Genomic DNA, 11622 nt, shown 5'->3' on the forward strand with positions numbered 1-11622 from the left:
TTATGTAATGTTTCATTGCGATTTATTGTACAGTAACATTATTATGTGCTTTAAAGGGTTTACTGGTGATTTGATGGGATGTTTCTGAATGTGAACCTTGACCTCTGCTCCAAAAACGACAGGCGACACATGAATGACACAAAATACATCGTTTTATTCAGAATAATTTGTCAGGGTTCAGTTGGGGGGGCGAACACACACGTGACGCTGTGACGGGATTGGACCGTCGTGTTGGTGATGAGCTGCAGCTACGTCTCTATGACGTCAAAGCAAACCTGTGAGGAGCTGACGGCGTGGAGCCCACACCGGCTAGCAGCTCCTCCACGTCGTCAGCCATTGCGTAGCATCGCGTAGCATCGCGTAGCATCGCGTAGCATCGCGTAGCATCGCGTAGTATCGGGCTTCAACTTCCTCACAGGAAGTGTTCCCAGACTGCAAGACACGCCTCCAAGTTCCTTCACGTTAGCATGCTCCTGCTGGGATCTGCTAACGTAGTTTGTGCAGGTCCAAGCTAACGCTACGGTAGCATCGATAAAGGAGACAGCAGTCCTGTTTGGTTACAAGCAGCTAGCGATGATTTTATGAAAACATCCAACAAAGCATGAAATCAAAAAACAACAAAAAACACAAATAAAACGTTCACATTTGATTGGCTGCACACAGAACAGCTAACGTGTGATTGGTCGATTTTAGCATCCTTCTAGCGTCCAGCAGCACCAGTGTTCATGAGGTGTGGTCAGTAGCACTGTGAGCATAGCATCGCTACCTGGAGGCAGCAGGAAGTGATCGAACCATCGACGAACCAAACCTCTAAAGTCGCTAAAGATTTACTGCTGATTAAAGGACCAATCAGACGGGCCGACAGGAGGCGGGGTCACACGCGTGACATCATCACATCTTCATCCACACATTTGAATAGATAGCTAGCAGCTAGCATAGCATGTTTGCAGTTCATGTCAGGAACTGAGAGGATTTTCCTCCCCCCAAGGCTGTAAGGCGCAGCTTTGATTAGCATTAGCTTGGAGTGAAACCTGTGAGCTAACAGAGCTAGCTCTTGACTTGGATCATCAACGTGACACAAAGAGTTTAGCAGCATTCATGATACAGCGGATGAAACGCGGCGCTGACAAGCTAACAAAGCGTCACACCGGGCTCAGACGCGGTTCTGGAGCCTGAGGACCACCAGGGGCGCAGACGGACCGGGACACGGGACAGGCACTTCTGGACGGCACGACCCAGCCAGGGCTTAGCTCTCAGAGTCTCATGGTGCTCTGAGTTAGCTGCTAACTGTAGCTAAGTGCTAACTGTCGTTAACTGCTACCTGCAGCTAACGCAGAGAAAAGACCAGAGCCATCATCACTGCTCGTCTGTGGGACGCAACAAGCTGGCAGGTGAAATGTCTTTATTGTGCTGTTTAGTTCCCTACAATGTAACATCACTGACAGCTGATGACATCATCACTGACAGCTGATGACATCATCACTGACAGCTGATGACATCATCACTGACAGCTGATGACATCATCACTGACAGCTGATGACATCATCACTGACAGCTGATGACATCATCACTGACAGCTGATGACATCATCACTGACAGCTGATGACATCATCACTGACAGCTGATGGCATCATCACTGTCAGTTGGTGACATCATCACTATCAGCTGATGACATCATCACTGTCAGTTGGTGACATCATCACTGTCAGCTGATGACATCAGCAGGTTTAAGCTCCGCCTCCTGTGTTACTTATTGGACCATCCCTGTGAAAGTGTGTTTGAATCAGCTGTCAGCAGACTTTCACCAGACAAACTAGTTCAGCAGGACTGGTTTAATTTAGTGGCATCACTAACTAACCTGTGGTGAGGGTCTGCAAAAAGGGGCGTCGGCCTCTCAGTCATTTTCACGTCGCATTAACCCCTTTTGTCCTGCTGGTCGTCCATGGTCGTCACGCCTGACAAGGCCACGCCCAGCAAGGTCACACCCCACAAGGCCACGCCCCACTCTGCCACGCCCTGCAAAAGTCTCTGAGGCAAAGAAGAAGTGTTCCAGGAAATGTTCTCCATGTTCTCCTGGTGAATCAGTGAGCTCACAGTGGTACAGCCACGCCCACATGACGCCATTGGTGAGATGAAGAAGCTCCTCCTCCTCGTCTCCTCCTCCTCCTCACTAGTCAGGTGTTGATGAGTCTGGGTCTCCTTGGGTTTGGGGAAGTGGTTCTGAAAAGGTGTGTTTGGTTTCAGCTCCAGGTCACCCGCCGAGCTACTCCAGCTGAGGAGAGGACAGGGGACTAGTTAGAGACTAGTTAGACACTAGTTATAGACTAGTCAGTAACCAGTTACAGACTAGTCAGAAAGTAGTTAGAGACTAGTCAGTAACCAGTTACAGACTAGTTAGACACTAGTTATAGACTAGTCAGTAACCAGTTACAGACTAGTCAGAAACCAGTTAGGGACTAGTTAGACACTAGTTATAGACTAGTCAGTAACCAGTTACAGACTAGTCAGTAACCAGTTACAGACTAGTCAGAAACTAGTTACAGACTAGTCAGTAACCAGTTACAGACTAGTAAGAAACTAGTTAGAGACTAGTCAGAAAGTAGTTAGAGACTAGTCAGTAAACAGTTACAGACTAGTCAGAAACCAGTTAGAGACTAGTCAGAAAGTAGTTAGAGACTAGTCAGTAACCAGTTACAGACTAGTCAGGGACTAGTTACAGACTAGTCAGAAACTAGTTAAAGACTAGTTAGTAACCAGTTACAGACTAGTCAGAAACTAGTTACAGACTAGTCAGAAAGCAGTTAGAGACTAGTTAGAAACCAGTTAGAGACTAGTCGGAAACCAGTTAGAGACTAGTCGGAAACCAGTTAGAGACTAGTCGGAAACCAGTTAGAGACTAGTCAGAAACCCGTTAGAGACTAGTCAGAAACCAGTAAGGGACTAGTTAGAAACCAGTTAGAGACTAGTCAGAAACCAGTTAGAGATAAGTCAGAAACCAGTAAGGGACTAGTTAGAAACCAGTTAGAGACTAGTTAGAAACCAGTTAGAGACTAGTCGGAAACCAGTTAGAGACTAGTCAGAAAACAGTTAGAGACTAGTCAGAAATCAGTTAGAGACTAGTCAGAAACCAGTAAGGGACTAGTTAGAAACCAGTTAGAGACTAGTTAGAAACCAGTTAGAGACTAGTCGGAAACCAGTTAGAGACTAGTCGGAAACCAGTTAGAGACTAGTCGGAAACCAGTTAGAGACTAGTCAGAAACCAGTTAGAGACTAGTCGGAAGCCAGTTAGAGACTAGTTAGAAACCAGTTAGAGACTAGTCAGAAATCAGTTAGAGACTAGTCAGAAACCAGTAAGGGACTAGTTAGAAACCAGTTAGAGACTAGTTAGAAACCAGTTAGAGACTAGTCAGAAACCAGTTAGAGATTAGTCAGAAACCAGTAAGGGACTAGTTAGAAACCAGTTAGAGACTAGTTAGAAACCAGTTAGAGACTAGTCAGAAACCAGTTAGAGACTAGTCAGAAACCAGTTAGAGACTAGTTAGACACTAGTTATAGACTAGTCAGTAACCAGTTACAGACTAGTCAGGGACTAGTTACAGACTAGTCAGAAACTAGTTAAAGACTAGTTAGTAACCAGTTACAGACTAGTCAGAAACCCGTTAGAGACTAGTCAGAAACCAGTAAGGGACTAGTTAGAAACCAGTTAGAGACTAGTCAGAAACCAGTTAGAGATTAGTCAGAAACCAGTAAGGGACTAGTTAGAAACCAGTTAGAGACTAGTTAGAAACCAGTTAGAGACTAGTCAGAAACCAGTTAGAGACTAGTCAGAAACCAGTTACAGACTATTCAGAAATCAGTTAGAGACTAGTCAGAAACCAGTAAGGGACTAGTTAGAAACCAGTTAGAGACTAGTTAGAAACCAGTTAGAGACTAGTTAGAAACCAGTTAGAGACTAGTCAGAAAGTAGTTAGAGACTAGTCAGTAACCAGTTACAGACTAGTCAGGGACTAGTTACAGACTAGTCAGAAACCAGTAAGGGACTAGTTAGAAACCAGTTAGAGACTAGTTAGAAACCAGTTAGAGACTAGTCAGAAACCAGTTAGAGACTAGTTAGAAACCAGTTAGAGACTAGTCAGAAATCAGTTAGAGACTAGTCAGAAACCAGTAAGGGACTAGTTAGAAACCAGTTAGAGACTAGTTAGAAACCAGTTAGAGACTAGTCAGAAACCAGTTAGAGACTAGTCAGAAACCAGTAAGGGACTAGTTAGAAACCAGTTAGAGACTAGTTAGAAACCAGTTAGAGACTAGTCAGAAACCAGTTAGAGACTAGTTAGAAACCAGTTAGACAAGTTAGAAACCAGTTAGAGACTAGTCGGAAACCAGTTAGAGACTAGTCAGAAACCAGTTAGAGACTAGTCAGAAACCAGTTAGAGACTAGTCAGAAACCAGTAAGGGACTAGTTAGAAACCAGTTAGAGACTAGTTAGAAACCAGTTAGAGACTAGTCGGAAACCAGTGAGAGACTAGTTAGAAACCAGTTAGAGACTAGTCGGAAACCGGTTAGAGACTAGTTAGCTAGTTAGAGACTGGTTAGAGACAATTTAGAGGCATTTAGAGACCATTTAGAGAATAATTAGAGTGTAGTAGAGACTAGTTCGAAACTAGCTTGAGACTAGTTAGAGAATAGTTAGAGACCTGGACTGCTTCACTGTGTGAACCTGGAGATGCTATTATTAGCCGTGTTGCTAACCAGGACTTACAGCTGAGTGACTCATTTTGTCAAAGCGAAACTTCAGGTGTGACCTTGGTGAAGTCTTGCTCCTCCCATCTGCTGGAGACAGAATAAGGGAGTAGAAAAGAGGAGGGGCCTTTTACCATATCGGATGTTACACCCTCTACCTGTGGGGGCGGGGCCTGGCCTCACCTGTGGGACTGCGGCACATGATGACGGGTGTTCCTGAAGCAGGGGTGTCGATGCTGGTGGCCGACACGGAGGTGATGGGGGGATGGGCGGCCTGCAGGATGGAGGGAGGAGGGGCATAGTATTGGGGAGGGGTCAGGGACAGGTCAGGCGTGCCGGTGGGCGTGTCCACACTCACCGTCTCCAGCTCCTCCAGAACATCGGTCTCTCCGGCGGTGCTGCTGAAGCTGCTGGTGCTGGAGGAGGAGCGGGAGATGTTGGGCCGGCCCCCGCCCTCCTTCAGCTTGGAGCAAGGCCTGCTGGGAGATGGAGGCGGGAACCTGAAGTCACTGCAACGACACGGCATTGAGAGGAGGTCAGGGTCGCGAACACAGAACACGTGGCAGTAGAGGTCCAGGACGGGGTCTGGTCTCGCCTCTCTTTGTTGGGGCAGATCTCAGGTGAGCTGGGATTGGACGACGTCTCCGACCTCACTTCCTGGGACAGGGGCGTGGTCTCTGGGGGTTTCTGGTCACTGCAGGACAAAGGGCACAGGTTCTGGTTCTGTTTCTGTACCCGCCCCCTGTAGAGGCGTGGCCTGTTCCACCCACCTGCGTGACTGTCTGTCAGTGGGCGGGTCCGAGTGGAGGCGGGGGAAGAGGCCGGAGCGCCGCTTCACCGGGCTCTTCAGGGGAGACTTGGCCGATAGCGCCGGGGGCTACGGGGCAAACAAAGAACCGGTTCATTTAACCTGGAACGTTTGGTTCCTCATCCGAGAGGCAGGATACACCCCAGACAAAACGCCAGCTCATCACAGGCCGACACAGAGACAGACAAACAAGCCTGGGGACCTTTAGCTGGTCCATGTCCCCTCAGATGCACCGAGAACCCGGACAGAACCCACGGTGACAACGGACAAGCTCCGCCCACAAGGGACTCCAACCCACAACCTCTGGATGTTCCTCCAGAAACAGGAAGCTGTGGTGACCTGGACACGCTGGCGGTCCCCAGGCGTGTTTAGCCTATGCTCAACTGGCGTCTTATCCAGGGTGTTCCCTGCCCCCCTTCCCTCGATGTTCAGAACACGTGACCCGCGAAGAGAACTAGTCTCTTCTTCAGGTGTTTAAACTAGTCTCTTCTTCAGGTGTTTAAACTAGTCTCTTCTTCAGGTGTTTAAACTAGTCTCTTCTTCAGGTGTTTAAACTAGTCTCTTCTTCAGGTGTTTAAACTAGTCTCTTCTTCAGGTGTTTAAACTAGTCTCTTCTTCAGGTGTTTAAACTAGTCTCTACTTCAGGTGTTTAAACTAGTCTCTAGTTCAGGTGTTTAAACTAGTCTCTTCTTCAGGGGTTTAAACTAGTCTCTTCTTCAGGTGTTTAAACTAGTCTCTTCTTCAGGTGTTTAAACTAGTCTCTTCTTCAGGTGTTTAAACTAGTCTCTTCTTCAGGTGTTTAAACTAGTCTCTTCTTCAGGTGTTTAAACTAGTCTCTTCTCCAGGTGTTTAAACTAGTCTCTTCTTCAGGTGTTTAAACTAGTCTCTTCTTCAGGTGTTTAAACTAGTCTCTTCTCCAGCTGTTTAAACTAGTCTCTTCTTCAGGTGTTTAAACTAGTCTCTTCTTCAGGTGTTTAAACTAGTCTCTTCTTCAGGTGTTTAAACTAGTCTCTTCTTCAGGTGTTTAAACTAGTCTCTAGTTCAGGTGTTTAAACTAGTCTCTTCTTCAGGTGTTTAAACTAGTCTCTTCTTCAGGGGTTTAAACTAGTCTCTTCTTCAGGTGTTTAAACTAGTCTCTTCTTCAGGTGTTTAAACTAGTCTCTTCTTCAGGTGTTTAAACTAGTCTCTTCTCCAGGTGTTTAAACTAGTCTCTTCTCCAGGTGTTTAAACTAGTCTCTTCTTCAGGTGTTTAAACTAGTCTCTTCTCCAGGTGTTTAAACTAGTCTCTTCTTCAGGTGTTTAAACTAGTCTCTTCTCCAGGTGTTTAAACTAGTCTCTTCTCCAGGTGTTTAAACTAGTCTCTTCTTCAGGTGTTTAAACTAGTCTCTTCTTCAGGTGTTTAAACTAGTCTCTTCTTCAGGTGTTTAAACTAGTCTCTTCTTCAGGTGTTTAAACTAGTCTCTAGTTCAGGTGTTTAAACTAGTCTCTTCTTCAGGTGTTTAAACTAGTCTCTTCTTCAGGGGTTTAAACTAGTCTCTTCTCCAGGTGTTTAAACTAGTCTCTTCTTCAGGTGTTTAAACTAGTCTCTTCTTCAGGTGTTTAAACTAGTCTCTAGTTCAGGTGTTTAAACTAGTCTCTAGTTCAGGTGTTTAAACTAGTCTCTAGTTCAGGTGTTTAAACTAGTCTCTTCTTCAGGTGTTTAAACTAGTCTCTGTGTCTGGTTCTTAACCTGAATTTCCCTTGGGATCATTAAAGTATATATCTATCTATCTATCTAACCAGGTTAACCAACCTGTCGTTAACCAGGTTTGGGTCGACTCACTGAGAACGTGCTCTTGGAACACTCTCCGCTCTGCGTCAGTCCTCCTCCGCTCACGCTGGCCGGGACCCCGGCCCCCACCCCGGGGCCCCTGTGGCGGTGGGACCCCACCATGGTCTCCATGGAGTGGCTCCTGACTCGCATGGCCCTCTGGGGGAGGAGACAAGGGGCAGACAGGAAGAGGAGGAGTCAGGAAGAGGAGGAGTCAGGAAGAGGAGGAGTCCAAGGGAACAACAGATGCAGGTGCAGACCTCGACCACCAGAGGACGCCACAGCTTAAGAGACCACAGGAAGCCTATTAATGGGCTTCATTCACTGAGGTTATTGATCGATAATTGATGAGCTCACCATTGAAACCTTTCAAACAGACAGAAAACACAAGAATCATTGGAGATGATCCAGACCTACTGATCCAGATCATCTGATCCAGATCTAGTGATCCAGATCATCTGATCCAGATCTTCTGATCCAGATCTTCTGATCCAGATCTACTGATCCGGATATTCTGATCCAGATCTTCTGATCTGGATCTTCTGATCCAGATCTTCTGATTCAGACCTACTGATCCAAATCTACTGATCCACATCTACTGATCCACATCTACTGATCCAGATCTTCTGATCCAGACCTTCTGATCCAGATCTACTGATCAAAATCTACGGATCTAGATCTACTGATCCAGATCTACGGATCCACATCTGTTGCTTAACATCTAGACAGTGATTGTTGACACGTTTACACATGATGATGTACACATAGATGTTAACTATTGTTAAATGCATTGGTTATAACTGGTTATAGCTGGTTATAGCTGGTTATAGCTGGTTACAGCTGGTTGTAGCTGGTTATAGCTGGTTGTAGCTGGTTATAGCTGGTTATAGCTGGTTATAGCTGGTTATAGCTGGTTACAGCTGGTTGTAGCTGGTTATAGCTGGTTGTAGCTGGTTATAGCTGGTTACAGCTGGTTGTAGCTGGTTATAGCTGGTTGTAGCTGGTTATAGCTGGTTATAGCTGGTTATAGCTGGTTGTAGCTGGTTATAGCTGGTTGTAGCTGGTTATAGCTGGTTGTAGCTGGTTATAGCTGGTTGTAGCTGGTTATAGCTGGTTGTAGCTGTAGTTGGAATCACTCCCGGATGGCGGCGTTCACCTTGAAGGACTCCAGCAGACCCCCGTGGCCCCCGTTCTCAAGCTTGTCCTCGTCCCCCCCCGGGCCCAGACCCAGCGCCGCCTGGCTCCGCCCCTGCAGCTCGTCGTGGAGGTTGTCCAGCAGCGCCGCTCTCGTCCGGCCCTGGAACCACAGCACACAGAGGGTGGTGAACATCTGGCCTGTGATTGGACAGGAGGACGGGGGCGGGGCGTGTGAGGGCGTGTCACCTCTAGCTTGGCGAACTTGTCTGACTTGTAGCAGGCGTTCTCAGCGTTCATCAGTTTGGTCAGCAGGAAGTCCCGAAACTCTGGCCCCTGAAGACAGAGAGGAGAAGAATGGACCGCTGACCTCTGAAGCCCCACCCACTGGGAACAGACCAATGGCCTCCCGCCTCACCTTCCTGAAGACAGCCGGGTTGGGGAGGGCGGGTCCAAACGGGGGGACGTCCTCCCTAGCTGTGATGGACACCTGGAAGCAGAGGGAACAGCTCATAGGACCGGGTCTGGACCGGGTCTGGACTGGGTCTGGGGCGGGGCGGGGGCCTACCTTGTAGGTGGTGTTCTCCGAACACGGGTTCTCCACCTGCACCAACACGTACGCGTGCAGGAAGTTGGACGCGATTATGTCCGGGACGAAGGGCGTGGCCACTTCCTGGAAAACAGTGGCCACAATGTCGTTCCCGATGTGCCTCTTCCTCTGGAGCTGAGGAAGAGGAGACGTGATGACATCACAGATGACATCACACACTCACTGTCTGCTAAGAGGATTGGGCGAGGGAACATACTAACGCTAGCTTAGCCGGTACCCTGGATCTTCAGCTGAACCAGTTGTTAGAGAAGGGGCGTGTCCAGATGTTCTTTAACGCTCACATTAGCTTAGCTTTAGCATTCTAAGGCTGTGCTACATGTCTCCGCCTTTCAGGCAGAGCTAAAGCTGATTCCAGTACAGCGGTACCTCTACTGACCAACGTCTCTACTTACGAAATTTCTCAGCAGGAAAACATTTCCTCTACTTACGAAAGAAATTTCGACTTACATAATGTAAAAACACAGTATGGGCTGATACTCTCAGCCCCCACAGGTTCCTGAACGCAACATTCTCATAGCTGCTCTGCCATTGGCTATTACCTAGCATCCTGGCATCCCATTGGCTCAGAGGGACCTCTGTGTGGAGCTAGATAGGTGTCTATGCAGCGTCCTCGTCATTCGGCCCTCGACCCCTGAGGTGTTCTGATAGTTTAACATAAATATATTAACTTTTAGAGTATTCACTATGGACCCCAAGAAAGTGACGGAGAAAAGAGGAAAAGAAAAGATGAAGAAAAGAGTTTTTTTGTCCGTACAAACAAATCAAGAGATGATAGAAAAGCCTGAAAAAGGGATGCGTTTGGTTGATCTCACCAAAGAATATGGAAGTAATGCATCTACAATCACCACGTTATTAAAACTAAAGGAAGTTTAAGGAGTTTAAGGCGTCGCGTGGGTGGTTGGAGAAGTTCAGAAGGAGGACTGGAATTCACTCTGTTGTTCATGGGGGGGCAGAGGGCATGAACCAAAGAGGGCAAAAAACAATGAGGACAGCAGTTAAAAGGTAAATGACCATCATTATTATTCTTTGTTTCTTACGTTATACACAACTCTCATTTATTGTGTAATAATCCAATTGTAACACGTATTTATTACATGTTTTGATGCATTTTTATGCTTTATAAAACATTTATGTCTGAATTTTTGTGGGCTTGGAACGTCTCTACGTCTTGGAACACGTCTCTACTTACAAAATTTTCTACTGACGAAATTTCTTCCGAAACCAATTCATTTCGTAAGTAGCGGTACCGCTGTAACTTTATTTAGACATTTAATCGTGTTTTATTCTCCCCGAACAGACTGGAGTCGAAGCCAAATGCGTTACAGCAGGTGAACGTGGCCCCGCCCCTCCTGGACCAGCGTCGTACCTGCTGGACGTCCCCCTCCGTGAAGGGCAGCTTGGTGGACACGTGGAACATGATCTCCCTCTGCCTGAAGACGGTGAAGACGGACTCGGATCCCGTCTGACCGTGGGACACGTCCAGCCCCCCCCGGAACCTGAGCAGAAGACCAGAGTCACGCTGGGCGGCTGCATGGACGCATGGTTCTCATGGTTACCATGGTTATCATGTTCATCATTGTTCTCATGGCTGTAATCCACCTGGACCTCCATCAACCTCCACAGACAGAACAGACGTTCCCCTCCTGCCCAGGAGGAGAACCAGGAGTTCTCCTCTCGTTTTGTTCTCCTCCTCAGGTTCAGACTCACCCTTTAAAGTCCTGGAGGTCGATGGTGTCGCCCAGGATGCTGAGGAATTCCTGGAACGCTGGCGTCTCCTCGTTGTTCCTGAACAGCTCCTCCTCCGATGTCTGACAAAGGAAAGAGGAGGAGCAGATGAGGATGAGGAGAACCGGTGGAGAACTGGAGGAGAACAGGAGGAGAACTGGAGGAGAACAGGAGGAGAACTGGAGGAGAACAGGAGGAGAACTGGTGGAGAACCGCAAGAGGTTCCTCCGTCCCTCACCTGCCCAAACTTCTGGTAGATGACGCCGAACTTGAAGGTGTTGTTCAGCTCGTGTTCGTCGTAGGCCACGATCAGCTGGGAGCCCTGCACAGAGACCCCTGTGAGCTGCTGTAGCATTAGCATTAGCATCAGCATCGCTATCGCCCTGGTTACTGATGATGTCACACTGGTGGGCGTGGACTCACCCGGGGGTACAGGACCGGGCTGAACTTCAGGCCCGTGGCGTCGTCACACAGCAGCTGGAAGAAGATAAACAGTTAGCCGTGATGCTATCCCTCAGTTAGCCTTGATGCTATCACTCAGTTAGCCTTGATGCTATCACTCAGTTAGCCGTGATGCTATCACTCAGTTAGCCGTGATGCTATCACTCAGTTAGCTTAGCGTAGCTCCAGCTCTCTATTAATGGACTCAATTGGAGGGGCGTGTCCTTCACTAGCCCCACCCTCAAATCTTTATTGGTTCTCGTTTGTCTTGGCAGTGTGACTCCGCCCACTCATCACACAGGACAGGAAGTGCGTCCTCCAATAGGAGCAGCTGCTCTTCCTGTTTACAGCGTG

The 11622-nt window shown here is 47.7% G+C and overlaps 1 protein-coding gene across 3 annotated transcripts in view; it reads right to left on the reverse strand.

Moving 5' to 3' along the window:
• Nucleotides 1-140: 140 nt before the first annotated feature.
• LOC137596652 (rap1 GTPase-activating protein 2-like) overlaps nt 141-11622 on the reverse strand; it is a 12967-nt gene continuing 1485 nt past the window's right edge. The window contains exons 6-20 of one of the 3 annotated variants that reach the window (XM_068317344.1): nt 11251-11304; nt 11066-11149; nt 10810-10910; nt 10469-10598; nt 9061-9216; nt 8911-8982; nt 8742-8828; nt 8515-8655; nt 7371-7517; nt 5511-5617; nt 5336-5434; nt 5099-5249; nt 4924-5014; nt 4760-4827; nt 141-2272 (exon numbers count right to left, since the gene is read on the reverse strand). In XM_068317344.1, the coding sequence (XP_068173445.1) occupies nt 2264-2272; nt 4760-4827; nt 4924-5014; nt 5099-5249; nt 5336-5434; nt 5511-5617; nt 7371-7517; nt 8515-8655; nt 8742-8828; nt 8911-8982; nt 9061-9216; nt 10469-10598; nt 10810-10910; nt 11066-11149; nt 11251-11304 (1497 nt within the window). In that variant the 3' untranslated portion in view covers nt 141-2263. Of the gene's footprint in view, nt 2273-4759; nt 4831-4923; nt 5015-5098; nt 5250-5335; nt 5435-5510; nt 5618-7370; nt 7518-8514; nt 8656-8741; nt 8829-8910; nt 8983-9060; nt 9217-10468; nt 10599-10809; nt 10911-11065; nt 11150-11250; nt 11305-11622 lie in introns of all 3 variants that reach the window. The other 2 variants (XM_068317343.1, XM_068317345.1) reach the window with 2 other exon arrangements.

This window comes from Antennarius striatus, chromosome 6 (genome assembly GCF_040054535.1).
Source record: "Antennarius striatus isolate MH-2024 chromosome 6, ASM4005453v1, whole genome shotgun sequence".
Classification (NCBI taxonomy): Eukaryota; Metazoa; Chordata; class Actinopteri; order Lophiiformes; family Antennariidae; genus Antennarius; species Antennarius striatus.